The sequence below is a fragment of the Rutidosis leptorrhynchoides genome, chromosome 7, assembly GCF_046630445.1.
Source record: "Rutidosis leptorrhynchoides isolate AG116_Rl617_1_P2 chromosome 7, CSIRO_AGI_Rlap_v1, whole genome shotgun sequence".
Lineage (NCBI taxonomy): Eukaryota > Viridiplantae > Streptophyta > Magnoliopsida > Asterales > Asteraceae > Rutidosis > Rutidosis leptorrhynchoides.
This window is the reverse complement of record NC_092339.1, coordinates 22,797,626-22,814,992: the sequence shown is the minus strand read 5'-3', so window position 1 is coordinate 22,814,992 and position 17,367 is coordinate 22,797,626. Positions and strand designations below refer to the sequence as shown.

The window sequence follows — 17,367 nt, the reverse complement described above, 5'->3', positions numbered from 1 at the left end:
ACTGAGGATGTGGTCGACTATAGTGTATTTTGGTATCATTTTCCCCTAGAAAGGTCGTGTATGTAAGTGCTTTTTTGCCCTAACTAATTTATCTAATTTATTAGTAACATCACCACCACCATCATCATACAGTTATACACTTTAGCAAAAACAATGTGAGATATGTATATCTATAGTTACATATACATATACATATACATATACATATACATTTACACATATAGTTACATATACCTATACATATACTGACATATACACACATACAGATACATCCATACACACATATACATATACATACAATGACCCATACATACATATACATATATACACATATATACACATACAGATACACTAACATAAAGATACACTAATGCGAATTAGGTTTTACCTCAATATCTATCATCTTTGACTGACGATCGATTTAGAGTTTATGTGCAATTGATTGAATTTGCAATGAATCAGGGTTGGTTCGTATCTAGGGTTTGTGGAGCGAAATTTTGTTAAAGTTGTAATTTGAATTGAGTGAAACTCGCTATTTGATTGTCTTTTTGTATACTCGACCAACATTAAGGTCGCCCTTGTTTTTTTTGGGTCGAATATAGTGGTCGACCTATAAAACATGGTAGTCCACCTTTCCAGTTATAAACGAAGGTCGACCACATTGAAATTTGGGGTAGTCGACCAGGTCAAGGGGTAGTCGACCCAAAGGGTGGTCGATCTAATGGTGTAAATAGACAATTTTTTCGCAAAAAATGTATTTTGGAATAAAACTTTACAAAAAAGTGTATTTTGGGGAATTTCCCTTTTCCCAAATCAAGCATTTAAGCCTCTTACTAAGAGTTTTGGGGTGGTCAAATGGTGATTTCTAAAGATATGAACAAGTCAACAATCTCAAAAGGCGGTACGACATCATAAACAGGGGTTTCAGGTCTCAATCAAGCTCAGATAAATCAGGAAGCACCATGAATGATGTAAGTATGGAAGATGCTGATGAAGACATGAATATTTTTTATAACAACGATGATCGACGCTCGAAAGAGTCTCTGGTCAGATCTAGAAGGTTGGACTTCAATCTCACATGACAGACAATTGGGGCCACTGGTAGAATCAGTTCCACTCATGAGGATACAAACACAATAGCAAAAATCATATATGAAGATGTGGAAACTCGGTTAATTGAGAAGTTAAAAATATGTTTGGAGGAAAGTATTCGGCAGGAACTCAACAAGTTGAAGACGAATTTAAAAGCTCAGGTGCAGTAAGTTTTGGCTCCTTACCACCAGTTCGACTAGGAAAAGAAGGAATGACAGTAGAAGAAGCAAATGTGTGGTCAACAAATCTGTTGGTTCAGGGGGCACCATCGGCTTACGAACATTCACTATCTCAACCAGTTGTTCAGGGAACAACTTTAGAAAATCTGTTCGCCTTGATAACCAGGAACAAAGCTAAGTAGCTTGTGGAGTTATCAGTCACTAGCCAGAAATTTTTGGACATAATTGCAAACTATGTATTGTCGGAAAGAATTGTGATACCAATAACATTAGGACTCTATGATGGAACAAGCGATCCATATGTTTTTTGCATAATTTTGAAGGAGCTATTAAGACACAACACTGGAGACGCAACAATGGGTAGCGTGCCACGTCAACAATCCTTCTAACAAACCTTTCCATCTATAAATAGACCCGTAGGGCCACTCATTCAAGACAACTCAGTCACTGTAAACTCATTCTGTCAAAATCATATCACGCATCATAGTTTACCCACATTCCGATTGAATTTCGGCCATCATTGAAGTTTAAAACGTACATGTGACAATTATTTTTTCTTAAACTATATGATTTTTATTAATTTAGGACGGAAATAGTAATTTATAAAATTGCATTGCATTATAGTAGTGTCTTATTATGTTATACCCTTATAGTTAAGAAAATCTTTAGTGTTATAAGATAGTTTTTAAATATTAAGAATTATCGAGCGTTGTAAAAAGTATTGGGTTGGGACATTAATAATGGTGATGTTCACTTTTCTACACGATTCATATACATATTTTTATTACATACTTTATAAAATCATTATGTCCATAAGGCGTGCTAATCATTTTACATTACCATTTAACTTTTTCCTTAAAAAAAACTTTCAATAGTTTTCTAAAATAATTAGTCAATGAATGCAATTCAAAGTTTCACATCATAAATCAAGACAAATAAAAATCAATGTATACATATAAGTATTTGAAAATTTCTCTCTATCGCCAACTAATTTGTGTTAAAATCTGAATTGAATTGAATTAGAGGTATCAAATCAAAGTTAGATGGAAATGGTGGTGGCGATTTCTAGTTGAAATGGGGCTCTTTGGGTCAATATTGTCAAAAGTATTTATGGTCGGGAGGGAGGGTTGGGTTGCAAACGGGTTCCTAATGTTGTTTTTCCATGGGTATCAATTATACTGCTTGATAATGTTCTTACTAACACTGGTGTGGCTCTTAATTCCTCCTTTGTTAAAGTCATTGGTAATGGTAGAGATACATTGTTCTGGGAAGATCTTTGGCTTGGTGATTCACGTTTCAAGGACCGGTTTCCAAGATTGTATCAGCTTGAAACTAAAAAAATGGTTCGAGTTTGTGATAGAGTAAGCTAGGATGATACATGTACAAGTTTTCATTGGATGTGGAGCAGACTGCTGTTTGGCAGGACGTCTTCTGAAGTCGAACAGTTGGAATCAATCATCAAAAATTCTCCTGCGGGTAATGGTCTTATCGACAAGTGGAAATGGCTTTTGGATGGTAAAGGGATTTTTAAGAAAAGTGTAATGGCATCTGTACTCGATTCTATGCTTCTGATTAATTCGCTTCGGCCTAGTGAAACTATAAGAGATAATTTAGTTCCTAGAAAAATTGAAATTTTGCATGGAGGGCTTTGCGTAAAAGGATACCGACCCGGGTTGAGCTAGATAAAAGAGGTATCGATCTTAACTCGGTAAGGTGTCCTATGTGTGATGACGGTCTCGAGAATAATGAACACGCGATTATCTTTTGTAAATGAGCAATGGATGTTTGGGTTCGAGTCTTTAATTGGTGGGGGTTTGGTAACGTGACAACACTTTCCATAAACGAAGTATTCAGTGACTCTTCTCCTTTAGCTAGTTCGGTTCAAAATAATTGAATTTGACAAGCTGTCAAATGGGTGACCGGGTACTTATTATGGAAGAATCGTAACCAAAAGATTTTTCACAATAAAATATCTTCTAGTCCGAATGTGCTCATCGAGATTCAAACCAAAAGCTTCGAGTGGATTTCCAAAAGATCAAAGAAATTAAAGTTCGAGTGGCTTCAATGGCACACATGTCCAAGAAGTTGTGGTCTTTCGGCTCATGATCATAATGGGACAGGTTGATTGTTATTTTCATTGCTCTGGTCCAAGTCAAATATGGGCCTGAATTTTTATTATGGACTCTGTCGTGTCAGTGTACATGATTGTTTTAGTGTTTAGATATGGTCCATAGTTCTTGTAATACTTGTGAGTTTGGTCCATATATAGTTCCTGTAATACTTGTTGTGAGTTTCTTGGATACTCTCCTAAGTCCTAAGTATCCCCATGTACAGTTGTTATTGTGATGAATATATATTGCCTTACTTTTCTAAAAAAAACCATTATTAGTCCTCTAAATAAATACTACGAGAATTTAGCTAACCACCTAGAGCCACAAAGTTGTTGTACAATCCATTAACTTTCATCATGAAAGTGACACGTAACCATCATGTACAATTATTTATTGCTAAAAACAACCCTAAACAAAATCCTAATAAATATCAATCACACAAGTCTTGTTCAAATTTTCATTCAATTGTCATTGTAGTTTTACCTGGCACTCCGTATGTGTTTACTTAACACAATAACATTCAATGCTTCAATATAATCTCATCTCATCAACCATTAAATTGTAACGCAGAATTTGGACAAACATTTATTAAAATCATAAACAAAATGTTATATACATACATACAACGCTAACTTAACTTGCATTTACCCTAAAGTTCTGAACCATTTAAGTGTCCAAAACAAAACATCACATCACATGGTTTCCATAGAGTCACAAGCGGAACAACAACAAGCGGAGCTTGTACTTTGGGAACAACATAGTCAAAATCAAAAAGCTTAAAAAAGAGAAAGAAACAAATGAAAAAAAAAAAAAAAAAAAACCCTCCGTAATTAATGGAGGGAAACCAATAAAAAGTGGAATAAAAAACACTAATAAAATATACCTGAATCATGTTGGAAAAATTTAAAATTTTCAAGTTAAATTTTAACACTAATAAAAAATACCTTAATCTTGTTGGAAAAATTTAAATTTTTCAAGTTAAATTTTTGAATAGTTATTATAACTGGATCAACAACGAGAGCCCTTTCTACAAAGGAGAGCTCCTGCATTGGTCGTGAGAGTGGAAACAATCGATGATGGCCTAGCACCAAGGCTCGAAGCTCTTGCATAACTAGACGATGCTCCAACACCCGATGTTGTAAAAAATGCACCGTTCAACATCAAATCCCCTTCAGTTCTCCAATTCCAGTGTTTCCAGTTACTATGAGGCGCATCCTCGTGTTTTGTCACCTACAACATTTCTTATTTTTAGCACAAATAGATACCAAAATAGATTGCTAGTTGGCATTTAACATAACTCATGACATAATGGATGGGAACAAAAATAACTACCAAATTGAACTTGTTACAAATGTGTACACTATGCATTAACATTTGTACTTTCTAGCTAAAGATCTCGAAATCTAATTACCTCTTTGCTAAATCTCCTATCCGGTGCGAGATATCTATTCCCTTGGCTATTGATGGTAGGGTTCGCACTCCCGCCAATTGCGTACATCTCCCAGTGTGTGTAGTCGTTGTTCACGACATGAAAATACCCATGTCGACATCTGAAATCAATTCGTACAAATCAAAATCAAAATATAAAATGTACTTCAAAAACTTCATAAACTAATGTAATAATTCACATATAAAGTAACTCTCGTAGAAGCATATATATGTAGAGATTTTTCACTTCTAATAATAAAGACCATGATATTGACAGTTTTTGTTGGTTAAATGCACCTTTTTGGCTAAAGAGTGTCGGTAACAATTAAATAAGTGAATTTAATAAACAGACAATAGACCAATTACCTGGGCATTCTTTGGACCAACCCTTCACCAAAGTGGTTAAATGCAATCGTGACTTGCATGTTCTTGTCTTGTTCATAAGTATCACTATGACCTAAAAGCATCACTTTATCATGATGTGTCATATAATTGTTCGATATCGTAATTGCCGTGGACCCCATGATCGCATCGATCAGGCCGTCCGCGCAATTAGATAACGAATTATGATCCACCCACACATGACTTCCACCAAATATGGACACACCGTCCCCATCAGCCATGGTCCTAAACCCATAATGTCGCGGTGAACTTCTAACTATAGCGTTCCCCGTTTGCTTACAATCGTGAATGTGGAGTCCGTGAATGATTATGTTTGTTACGTATTGAATAGTAATGCAGGCTCCAACGGCTATGTGCACGCTGGCCCCACGACCATCGATCGTTTTAAAACTATTCATTATTAGTTCTTGTTTTAATTTAATTACCATGTCGCGCTGGAAAATAATCCAGAGCGGCTCGTCTCGAATGACGGCGTACCGTAAGGTCCCAGGTTTTGGGTTTACAACATCGTTGTCACTCGAGTCGGTTACCACATAAATTTTCCCATCTCTACCACCAATCGCTCCTTTACCAAACCCAATGGCACAGTCTGCAAGGCGTTGGCGGTTTTTGGACCAGTTTGGGTCGCACCGCCAACAATCGTCGATTGGGTTTCCTGTCCCGCATGACAGGAAACCCAAATTCCGCCTAGAGCTATTCAAACTCCTAAAAAACACAGAAAGATATATAGTTCAAGTTAGCTAAAAATAAATAGGAAATGCAAATGGCTAAAAATAGGGAATGAGAAATGTACCTTTGTACTTGTTGCACTGTGTGCTGAGGAGGTTGTACGATGGCAGAAATGAGAGTTGGGGAAAAGAGAGAGAAGAGAATTAGGGAGAGAAATAGAAGTGCCATTGGTATTGTTTTGGGTAAAGTGAGAGTGGAGATTAGGGAGAAGGGAAAATATATAAAGAAAGAAAAAGGGCGCAAGTAATGGCGTGATTAACTGAATTTTTGGAGAATCTTTCCCTTTCTCTTGTATGGTTAGTTTGGTTAGATCGTTGTCACTCTCTCACATATTTGTGGTTAGTAGTTGTTAGTTTTATATCTATTTAGTTGTTTGTTGGAGGAGCTGAAACTGTTAAAATAAAAAATAAAATAATAAAAAATTAAAAGTTAAAAGATAAACGCTAGTTCTTAATAGATTTTAATTTTTTCTCTCCCTCAAAAAGGTTTAAGCCCTTGTAATCTTGCAACCAATCATAAATTTTTATTTGATAGGAACTTTTTTATAAAAGCTAAAAATTCAAACTTGCTAAAAGTTTTAAAAAACTTGTTGTCAAACATGACTTCTATACATACATACTTTGTATCTCCTATTGTATGAATATGTGTATAGGCACAAAATATTTTCTAGTCAAACTAGTTGTATTTTAATTTTATTATTTTATATTTTATTATTAAATTTATTGATTTTATCGTTGAGTATTTTGTTAACTAGTGGATTTTATAAGTAGGCTAGATAACTAATGTGACATATATTTGTCGTGTATATACTGTGGGACTTAGAAATGTTAGATATAGGGATGGTATTGTCATCGATATCGAACCACGTGGTACCAATACTAAAATCGGTCAAAAATCTTTCTTGAATATCGTATCGAATTAATGGTACTAGTAGCGGTCGATACCAATATCGGTACATGTTCGATACCAATATTCGTACCGATTTTTTTAGTACCAATACAATATAGTACCAAATCTTAAATATTTAGTTAAACTTTGTTTAGAAGTTCTTAGCTCATTAACTTGTCATAAAACTCTTAAAGTAGCTAAACAAACCATTGAATTTGCATACAATTGTGTTATTTATCCATTAATATAAACATATTCTAGATTACATTCTATGATTGTAAGTTTATTCATCCACCACATAATATCTCTCGAATGTGACAAGTAAATATTTGGCTAATAAGTAATAAGAAATCAAAGATATAGAATTTCAAAACTGTTCGGTAGCTTTTAGTTATTAACTGATAATTGTTAGCTTTTTATATGTATTTAGGTATTTTACATAATGGCTAATAGTGTTATAATAAATAGGAAAATGACAACAACAAAAAAAAACTATGAGCTTCTCATCAAACGCCAAATCTGTTACGGAGTAACTTTTAGCTTCTAGTTTTTTTCCCCCTTGGTCTTAAGCTTTAAGTTTTTTAACCAAATGAAGTTTTTTATTAGATAGAAGTTTTTTCATATAGGGCGTGTTTAGACAAAATTAGCTGAAGCTGGACCTTATAATTGGAGTTGAAGTCTATGAATGGAGCTGGAGCTAAAGCTTATTTTTTGAGCTAGAAGCTTAAGCTTATTATTTTTCATAGTGTTTGGTGATATAGCTGGAGTTAGCTTATTCTTGAAAATTTACTTAAAAGGATCACAATCATAATATTTTAAATAATAATTGAGACATTTTTAGTAATTTTAAATCCATAAGCTTTATCTTTTCTTAAAAGTTAATTTACGTTGCTTTGTTTTCTAGAGCTTATAATTTTTATAAGCTCTACTTTTTTCTCTTACCAAACCAAGCTTATAGCTTGAAGCTTTATAAAATCATAAGTTCAAGCTTCGATCCTATAAGCTCTTACAAGACGTATGCCAAACACACCCATAAGCTAGAAGTTAAAAGTTTTTAAAAGCTCCTAGAAGCTCCTAACCAAACATATTTCTATTTTTAAATTGGTCATATTTTTGGAAAAAAACGATTACTTGTTTAAAAATGTAGTCGTATTTAAAATGAAAACGTTAATGAACCGGGAGATACAAAAGTGAAATCAATAACCAACTAAATGGACCTACACAAAACCCAGAGGCTCAAAGTCGCTAACGACCATTATGATCTGCTACCAAAGGGCATTTAGCCTAGCTGTATCAAGGAGACCCTCCGACCTTCAGGTCATGGGTTCGAGTCATGTTTAGGACATTATTCGTGTAAAATTATTTAGGGTGTGTGAGTTTTCCGTTATAAAAAAACCATTATGATATGCTTTTTTCAATTTTCCGTTGATCGTTTCATGTCGAATTTTTTGCCTGAACGATTATCAAAATAAGACGCTAGATGAACCATATCCGATCAGGGTTGCCTATGAAGTGGCTAACTTACCCCGATCTGCAAGTCCTTGGAAGAAAACCGATATCATCCGATCCACGAATAATTAGCCCCCGTTTGGTTGGAAGAATGTTTTTGGAGGAAATGAAATGTGTCAAAGGTATTGAAACCCGCAATAATTAGTATTGATAAATTCCAAGAAATGTGAACAAATGTGTATTTTTATTAACATTGAACGGAAATGAATTGCGTTTTATAAAATATCTAAAGAGTTATACAATAAAAAATTACGTTTTCAAATTTCGTTTTCATTTTCAGACTCGCGTTTGGTTTTTCAGTTTTTAGATTCGTGAATCTAAAACAAGAAACGAAAACGCTAATCGAAAACGGGAATCGAAAACGCGAGCCGGAAACGCTAGTAAAAAACGCACACCAAAAACTTGCGTTGAAAATGCGAGTCGAAACGCACGTTGAAAATGCGAGTAGAAATGTAAGTAAAATATAAACGTAAATATTTGATAATGTTTTGATTTTTCATAGATTCAATGTTGGAAGGTATTTTAATACATTAATATTTTGAATGGATGAACATTCCATAGATAAAGGAGTTTCAAGATTCAAAAAAATATAATTTTCTCTAAAATATGTCAACTAAACAAAACGGTCTAAGAAATTTAATTTCAAAATGCGGGTAGAAATGTAAGTAAAATATAAACGTAAATATTTGATGATGTTTTGATTTTTCATAGATTCAATGTTGGAAGGTATTTTAATACATTAATATTTTGAATGGATGAACATTCCATAGATAAAGGAATTTCAAGATTCAAAAAAATATAATTTTCTCTAAAATATGTCAACTAAACAAAACGGTCTTCAGAAATTTAATTTCAAATCTATCAAATTTTCTTAAAACTATCATCGATCATTTTCTTTACATGCTAATAAAGGAATGCTAAAAAAAACAAGCTTCTCTCTTGCATGTGCTAATTAGTGCATGTTACAAGGACTTGTTGCTTCAAACAAAAGTAAAGATTTTTGTTGACAAGTATATCCCATAAAGTATGCAATCAAGTCTAACTCCTTTTTTAATTGCCACCACTTTCTTTATTAATTATGCTGATGACTATTCCTCGTATTATGTAATGCTTTATTTTATACTGATAATATATATATATATATATATATATATATATATATATATATATATATATATATATATATATATATATCAAATACAGAATGTAGATCATTACATTTGTCTATTGGCGGATAATTATTGTAGTTTTTAACTTTTATGAAAAACCTTATATTTAATAAAAAGTTCCGTTTGAATATTAAAAGGGCTTAAAGCTTTTAGACAGAGGAAAAAAAAGCTAGAAGCTTAAGGCTATGTTTGGTAAAGAGCTTTTAGGAGCTATTCGCTTTTAGTTTTTAGGAAAAAGTTCCTTTATAATAAAAAGCTTTGTTGGTAGTAAAAGTTTAAAGCTTTTTGATACATGAAAAAGCTCATATTCAAAACGCTAAGAGGAATAGCGTTTAACATTTGAGAAGAGCTTTTTGAAATTAAATTACTTAAATATCCATTAATAAAACATAAACCGTCCAAGTAAAATGATATACACTACAGATATACTCCGTATACAATATCTAATGCAATATATCTTCGTTTTTTAAATCAATTACTAGAAGAAGCAAAATACAACGTGGCATATATATGTAAAAAGGAACGCTACAAGACATACATATGGAAAACAATAATTGCTACGTGACATATATATGTTAATTTTAATGTAACATAGTGTTTTTTTTCTTATGTCCTTATTTGTCTTTTTGCTCCTTTTTAAACAGCTTCAGTTACTTTACCAAACACTTAAATATATTTAAAAAGCTTTCACTACCAGCTAACAGTTTCCAGCTAACAGCTATCAGCTAACAGCCACCAATTAACAGCTACCAGCTAGTTTTGCCAAACATACCCTAAAGCTACCGGAAGTAGTGTGTAGCTTTTAACTTCTAGCTTTATGCCATTTTACTCTTTATTTAATAGATTCAGCCCCTCTACCACACACAAAAATATATATCTAAAAAAACTAACATTTATCAGCTATCAGCAAAAGGCTATCACCTATCAACCAAAAACTATCAGCTACAAGCTAAAAGTTTCCTGCTACCACTATGTTAATTGTTTGCATGAGTCTCACGTGTTTGTTAATAATAGATTAAAGTAAAATAACAAGTAACAAGGTTTAGAAGAACTACTAAAACTGTTTGATTTTTTAATATGCTAATTAGATAAAGGTTTTAAATAAAAAATTTTACCAAACAAAAAGATATACAATAACTGCCATGCATTTTTTTTTTTTAATAACTACCATGCATTGTTAGGTAGCACCTTTACGATTCCAAATAAATATTTCCATTGATCTCGAATCTAATTTTACAACCATATATTTATCTTCCAATATATTCATAATAAATACATGATCTATCATTGGCTCATTGCCATTACAGTTCTAGTTGTGAAATGACCCGTGAAATCACGAGTTTGTTTAAATGAAACAGTTTAATGATATATTTTAGGTATTAAGTGAATTTAAACGCTAAAATCATTTAGTTTAATGACCTGATGGATTCCGACTAAGAAACTTCTCGTTGTTTTTACAAACACATTGATGTAATTAACTTGGTAAGAATAAATGAACTACATTAATTCTCTCATCATCATCTTCCAATTTTCATCACAATTACTATTTTCCTTGTCATAAAAGTCTAAATTAGAACCTTTTATTGAGACGTGTATTTCGCATATATATATAACATAATTAATCTCGTAAAGAGAACTCATATTTAAATTTGAATAATTGTCACACCCCCAAAATGGACCAGGAGTAATTGTGACCAATCATATCATAACACAGTTGTATAAGCGAGAACGACTCTAAATGAGACGTTTTATTTATTAAATAAACAGCGGAAGCATTATTCAAAGTTTTACATCATAAGAGTACAGTAAATGGAAAATATCTTAAACAAAATGATAAATATGAATGATGGACTACATGCAAGCAGCAAAGCATACATCAATCATCTAGTAGCAAGTAGCAGCTAGCTCAATCATCACCTGAGACAAAACACGCTTAAAGTGTCAACCAAAAAGGTTGAGTGAAATTCATAGGTTTATAAATAATATCCAAAGTTTTAGACCACAAGATTTAGTTTAAAGTTGATTGATATAGAAATATCAATCTAAATGTGTTGCTGCATTTTGTAATATCGCTACTAAACAAGTTTACCCTATGACACCTTGTACTGTCAGTGTCGTGGAATCATTATTATGTAACCAAAGACCAACGGTCAAATGGTTAGAGACGTTACTCTCAATAGGCCTACTCACAATAATTAAGTTTGCATTTAAACGTAGCAATTAACGATATTACGGTAGGGATTTAGCATGAATCAAAGCATGACAGCATAGTTAACAATTTAGTACTTGTGTCTAAGCGTAAAACAGTTATAAAGCAAGCATGTGTCTCACCCCAAAAGTTATAAAACAGTTATGAAACAGTAAAAAGTGGGGCTATGAAGTTCACCTTAGTAGCACATGAAAGAATTGAACGGAAGGACGTGACCGAGATCTCAACCTAGAGATAGAACGTATGATCAGACATTGCCTAACAGACACTAGTATATAGTACTATATTGATAGTAATGGTTCACTAAAGAATTTCCATTTTCAGAATGTTACTATTTATGGAAAGTTTCCACTTATAGTAATTTTTCAATTTTAGAAAGTTCGGGTTAATCTTTAGCAAGACGTTGTATAACTTTACTCAAACTTCGTTGCTATCAAATAAGTCAGGAATGACCAGATGTAACCGGGGGCCCAGGATTCTTGACCAGAATCTAAGTCATGGCATTTGAGATCCACAAGCTTACCCATAAATGGCAACCTAGACATCATTCACTTACGACCGTGAGTAGCGATGAAATTCACATGAATTATACATTATCTTTGATTAACATTCACTTTAGGTGTATACACACAACGGATTATTAATGTACTTAATAATTATATATGTGATAATATAACCTAAGTTTTATTTAATATTTAGTTATTATACCTTAGTATGTCTTATATATATTAAATATAATTACCTTTAAATAAATACCTAAATTACTTCAAAAATAATAGTGTTTTATTAATCGAATATTATTCAAAAATGTCTAAATAATAAATTAAATATCTAAAAATTACATACATAATTTTTATAGTCTTAGTTAATCATATAGATTAGTAGAAAAATTTAATAAAATGTTTTTATTATATTTTTATATTTATTTTTGTTTTTACCCTTAATGTATTCACAAAATAATTTTAATTCTACATAATTACTAAATAAACCCAAATAATTATTTTTATAATTTTTATAAGTTTCTATCAGTCTAATAACCTGTAGAAAAATATTTAAAAAATATTTTTTTATTATTTTATATTTATTCTTAATTTACCTTCGAATTACATAATAATAGAGTTTAATTATATAATAAATACCAATTCGACCCAAGTAATTATTTTTATAATTTTTTCAGATCTATATAAGTTTTAAAAACTCATAAAAAATTTACATATATTTTATTTTTGGTTAAAAGTATTTATTACGAATTTTACATTATTTTTACGTTTAAACACTACATAATTCGTATTTAATTATAAATAATATTCCATAAATTATCAAAATTATTTTTATGCATCATAATACTTATAATACTAATTATAACATATAAACATAATTAATTTCGAATTTTACAAAGAATATACAATAAATATAAATATAAATGACAATATTGAAAAAACAATTAATAAAAATAGAAAGTATCTCAAATTTTCTTCAAGGTTTTGAGAGAATAACTTAAGTTTTTGTGTTTGGCAAGAAAAAATGAATGAGGAGTCATGTATTTATAGGTAAAAAATGGTTGGTGAAAAGAAAAAAAAAATAATAAAATAAAGGTGCCAATTTTGACAAAATAATAAAAATATGTTAAAAATGTTTTTAATAAGTTTTTGTTTTTGAAAATATTTAGTCAAAATTCATGGGCTCATTATTTAATTTATAAAAAAAATCTTATTTCTTTTTATTTTTATTTTTTTATAAGCTAAAAATATATATAATGATTAAAATAACTTATCATTTAATTAATAATTATGTTTTATATAGTTTTAAATATAATACGCATTAATATTAATATTAACTAAAGTTATTTTATATAATTAGTGTAAACTTTAGTTAACAAAAAGTGTCGACTAAAAATAAATATTTGATCAATGTCAAATTTAATTATATATTACGTATGGATAACAACCCTATAGTCAAATTAGTCAATTCAGGTATGGAAATATGAGGGTTGTTATAGTACCTACCCGTTAAAAGAAATTTCGTCCCGAAATTTAGTTGTTTCCATTAATCGGTGTTGTTCGTACATAGACGAGGATATTTACGTTTTATTTGGTTTTCACGTTCCCAGGTATGCTCGGGGCCTTGCGTAAATTCCAACGGATAGAATATTGTTCTGTTTCAAGAATTAAAATCATACAAACCATAATTTCTACAAGTTCTTCTACGAAGTGCATTTTTTTATTAATGCGGAGATCATTCAAAATGATGATGTTTTACAAGTCATTTCAGTAAATTAGATACATGAAATATGTTATGAATAATATTGTGCTCATTTAAAACCTTGAGCGTTTATGCCACAATATTGGGGTAGATAAGACATAGAGGAGTTCGTGAAATCATATTCATGAAATTTGATAGAGATTATCATTGTTTACAACAAGAATATCTTAATGATGAATATGAGTTGAAAAATAAAGTTTTATCACTATTTAATAATATGGATAAAACGATTTGATTATAGGAAGCGTATAAACGAAGCTATCGTAAAAGAGTGAATGAGAAAATTAAATGTTCGCCTTAACTTTTGACGTAGTCACGATTGATTTTCGGAATTTAAGGGATTAAAGGAAATCTTTGTAATCTATAAGATTTGATTCTTCGGTATTCACGGAATTTTGAGATTTCTTTGATTAAATGCGGTGAATTGCCTTGATTGACGTGTTTGGAAATTTTGCTATAAATTAGCTTCTTCCGTTTCATTATCTTCACCACTTCTATACTTTCTTCCTAAATTCATACTTCCAAAAGATTTGTTAATATGCTCAATCCTGTATTGATACTTGTTATTATATTGACCATATATGCAGTCATTCTTCTTTTTCTTTTACCACAAGAGGAATCTGTTTACTTCTACTATGCTCTTGGGGTTATAGTGTTTTTAATTCTCCCGTGTCTTTATATTGCTATACGCATTGATATACACGGTTTGTAGTTTTGGAGTCGTTATCGGGCTTTATATTTTCCCTTATATGTCGGAGCTTTATGCTTTTGTTTCTTCTTCCCGACTTCAAGTCAAGCGAATAATGGTCCAGAACTAGTAGGTATGAAGTTTCGAATGATCATAATCTATAAAGTAGAAAGGAAAGGTAATAGCACGATTTGATTTGTCAAATTACCAGAATATTCGACAAAGACCGAATCATCAAGAAAAATATTTTCTTGATATGTTTAGAGGTTAAATAGAATGTAAGAGTCGTGTAACATGACGAATGGTGATTTATACAGTCTATGAATCATCATCTTCCATTAAAAATTTAGCATGACTTACTGTAATATAATCACGTTGGCCTGACGTCATTATATTATACTAACTCATGCTTCAATTCCCAACACTTCTTCAAATCATTCATAATTTAAACTTGAATTTTACAGAATATAGAAACTAATACAGTTTCCTTTATGATGTGATAAAGATATCGCAAAGAGATAATTAATTGCGGACAAGAATCGTTATGATGATATCATCAGAAATATAGAGGATATTTATGATGATATTTTGGAATTTCTAAGTTCGAAAGTTGATGAAGAAAAATTTTCCGCAAGCTTTTAACATGACTTCGGAGCAAGATATTCTCTAAAGAATTCATCGGATCCAGAATTACCTGGATTCTTTGAATATAGGGTTTGGTCCTTGTATTTGTCCTTGGTCTCCTCCATGGTTAGCTCAATCCGTTTTTCAGTTCCAAATTTTCTTTTGAGCTTTTCCAACGTACCATTCTTTATTATCAAACTTTTGGCCATTGAGACCATCTACAATTTTGCTGTTTCCTCTGCATTTAATGCAGCCATATTTGATTCATCGGTTATCAATCCGAGATGGTTTCAAGAAATTTCATTTTTAGATGATTAAACGCTGATTGTAATCGTCAACGGTTCTAATGGTTGATGAATAGGCGTTGTTGATTTCAAAAGTAATGAACGATAATTTCGGTGGTTTGATGTGATAATTCATCATAGAATACGAATGAATATAATTCATGAATGTAGTGATCTTTAGGAAGATTACACTTGCTAAAGCTTTACTTGAATTCCGATATGTCCAAATCAGAATAGGTAATTAAATTTGTATGAAAATGGTTGTTCTTTAGTGAACGGATACATATGTGGATATAAGTAGTATAGTTACTAATTATTGAATCAGAATTTGAAGAATGTACAATGTAAGATATTGATGTGAGATATAAATATTTCTCGGGTTTTACCTACCCGTTAAAATATTTTCACAATTAACAGTTTGTACAAAAGGATTTTTAATTACAATCTTTATGAAGATATACGTTCATATATGTATTCTTCACATATAATATAGATTTAATGAGTTAATATACTATTTAAATCATTTGATTTGCGGTTGAAGCGAGAATAAATAATCTTCAAAACTTGAGAGATTACATAATCATCGCAGAATCTTTCTTTAATGAAGTTATGAATCAATACTCCATCGTTCATTGTTATTGATATACCTCGGTATATGATGTTGATGCTCGTGGAATTCTTGTGAAATTCACAAGGCACGAATGATGTTTTCTAAAGAGTTTTGAGTACATCGAAAATGAAAGTGTAAAACCAAACATGTATTTGAATAATACACTTAGTTTATTATGAAATGGAGTTTATTGTGATGAAGCAGTGATTAACGAGGAATGTATATCATAGCATATTAGTGATATGAATTAACCAAGTAGTACATACTATTTAAGATTCACACGTAATAGCTTAATACGAAAAGATTTATTATTGTTCCAAACCATATATATATATATATATATAAAGTATACATATATAATTTTCAGGAAGAATGAGTCAATACATCTTAACTCATTATTACTAATATTCCTTGGTATCTATGGGGCGTATGATGTTGATATCCGAGGTACAGATTATGGTGTTTGTTATTGGTGAAGCTGATGTTGTTGGTGGTGATGCTGTTGGTACTGGTGGTGATGCTGGTTATGCTGCTGGTGCTGCTGCTGGTGCTCGTAGGTTTCGCACCATATTCTCCAGAGCCACCACTCGAGCGCGAAGCTCATTGACTTCTTCTATTATTCCGGGATGATTGGCGGTTCGGACAAGTGGATGAATAAGATCTAGAATTTTAGATATTATATATTCGTGACTGGATACCCTGGAAATGAGGGTGAAAATAGTGTTCCGAACGGGTTCGCCGGTAAGTGCTTCAGGTTCTTCACCAAGAGGTGAATTCGGTTGGTGGAAGGGATCACCTTCTTCTTGTCTCCATTGATTAAGTTTACTACGAACCCATCCCCAATTCATCCAAAATAGAAGATGACTAATTGGTTGGTTCATTCCGGTTACGCTGCCATTGGAGCTCGAGGAGTTCGAGGAATTATGTGAGAAATCCATATTATCTGATCGAAATAAGGGTTTTTGTTATGAGATGAGTGTTGAATATTGAATGATATATTTGTCTTCTTGATATACGTATATATAGCAAAAAGATTTCCGTAATTTACGAAGGAAATTTAGGAAAAGTGTTAGACAAAGTTTATTAAGATAGATATGATAAGATATAATAAGATATGATATGTCTATAATCCAATAATAGCAGTATGACGTGTCGAGATCATAAAATGATAAGTATGTAATCT

The 17,367-nt window shown here is 31.6% G+C and overlaps 1 protein-coding gene across 2 annotated transcripts; it reads right to left on the bottom strand.

Moving 5' to 3' along the window:
• Nucleotides 1-4,390: 4,390 nt before the first annotated feature.
• On the bottom strand, nucleotides 4,391-15,508 carry LOC139857418 (probable pectate lyase 5). Of its 2 annotated transcripts, none has more exons than XM_071846168.1 (4): nucleotides 15,468-15,508; nucleotides 5,177-5,905; nucleotides 4,794-4,932; nucleotides 4,391-4,612 (listed from the first exon to the last, which is right to left on the bottom strand). In XM_071846168.1, exons 1-4 carry the CDS (start codon nucleotides 15,506-15,508, stop codon nucleotides 4,391-4,393), a joined length of 1,131 nt encoding a protein of 376 aa, XP_071702269.1. The 2 variants fall into 2 exon arrangements, with proteins under 2 accessions (XP_071702269.1, XP_071702268.1); XM_071846167.1 differs by lacking the exon at nucleotides 15,468-15,508 and adding an exon at nucleotides 6,006-6,109 and having other exon boundaries at nucleotides 5,177-5,917.
• Nucleotides 15,509-17,367: the final 1,859 nt, after the last annotated feature.

What these genes read in the sequence shown, in the direction of transcription:
- LOC139857418 (XM_071846167.1), bottom strand. Translation starts at nt 6,109, where the DNA reads ATGGCACTTCTATTTCTCTCCCTAATTCTCTTCTCTCTCTTTTCCCCA. An exon ending in TTGGTCCAAAGAATGCCCAG is followed by an intron (nt 4,933 to 5,176) that starts GTAATTGGTCTA and finishes AATTGATTTCAG; the next exon opens with ATGTCGACATGGGTATTTTC. An exon ending in ATAGGAGATTTAGCAAAGAG is followed by an intron (nt 4,613 to 4,793) that starts GTAATTAGATTT and finishes GAAATGTTGTAG; the next exon opens with GTGACAAAACACGAGGATGC.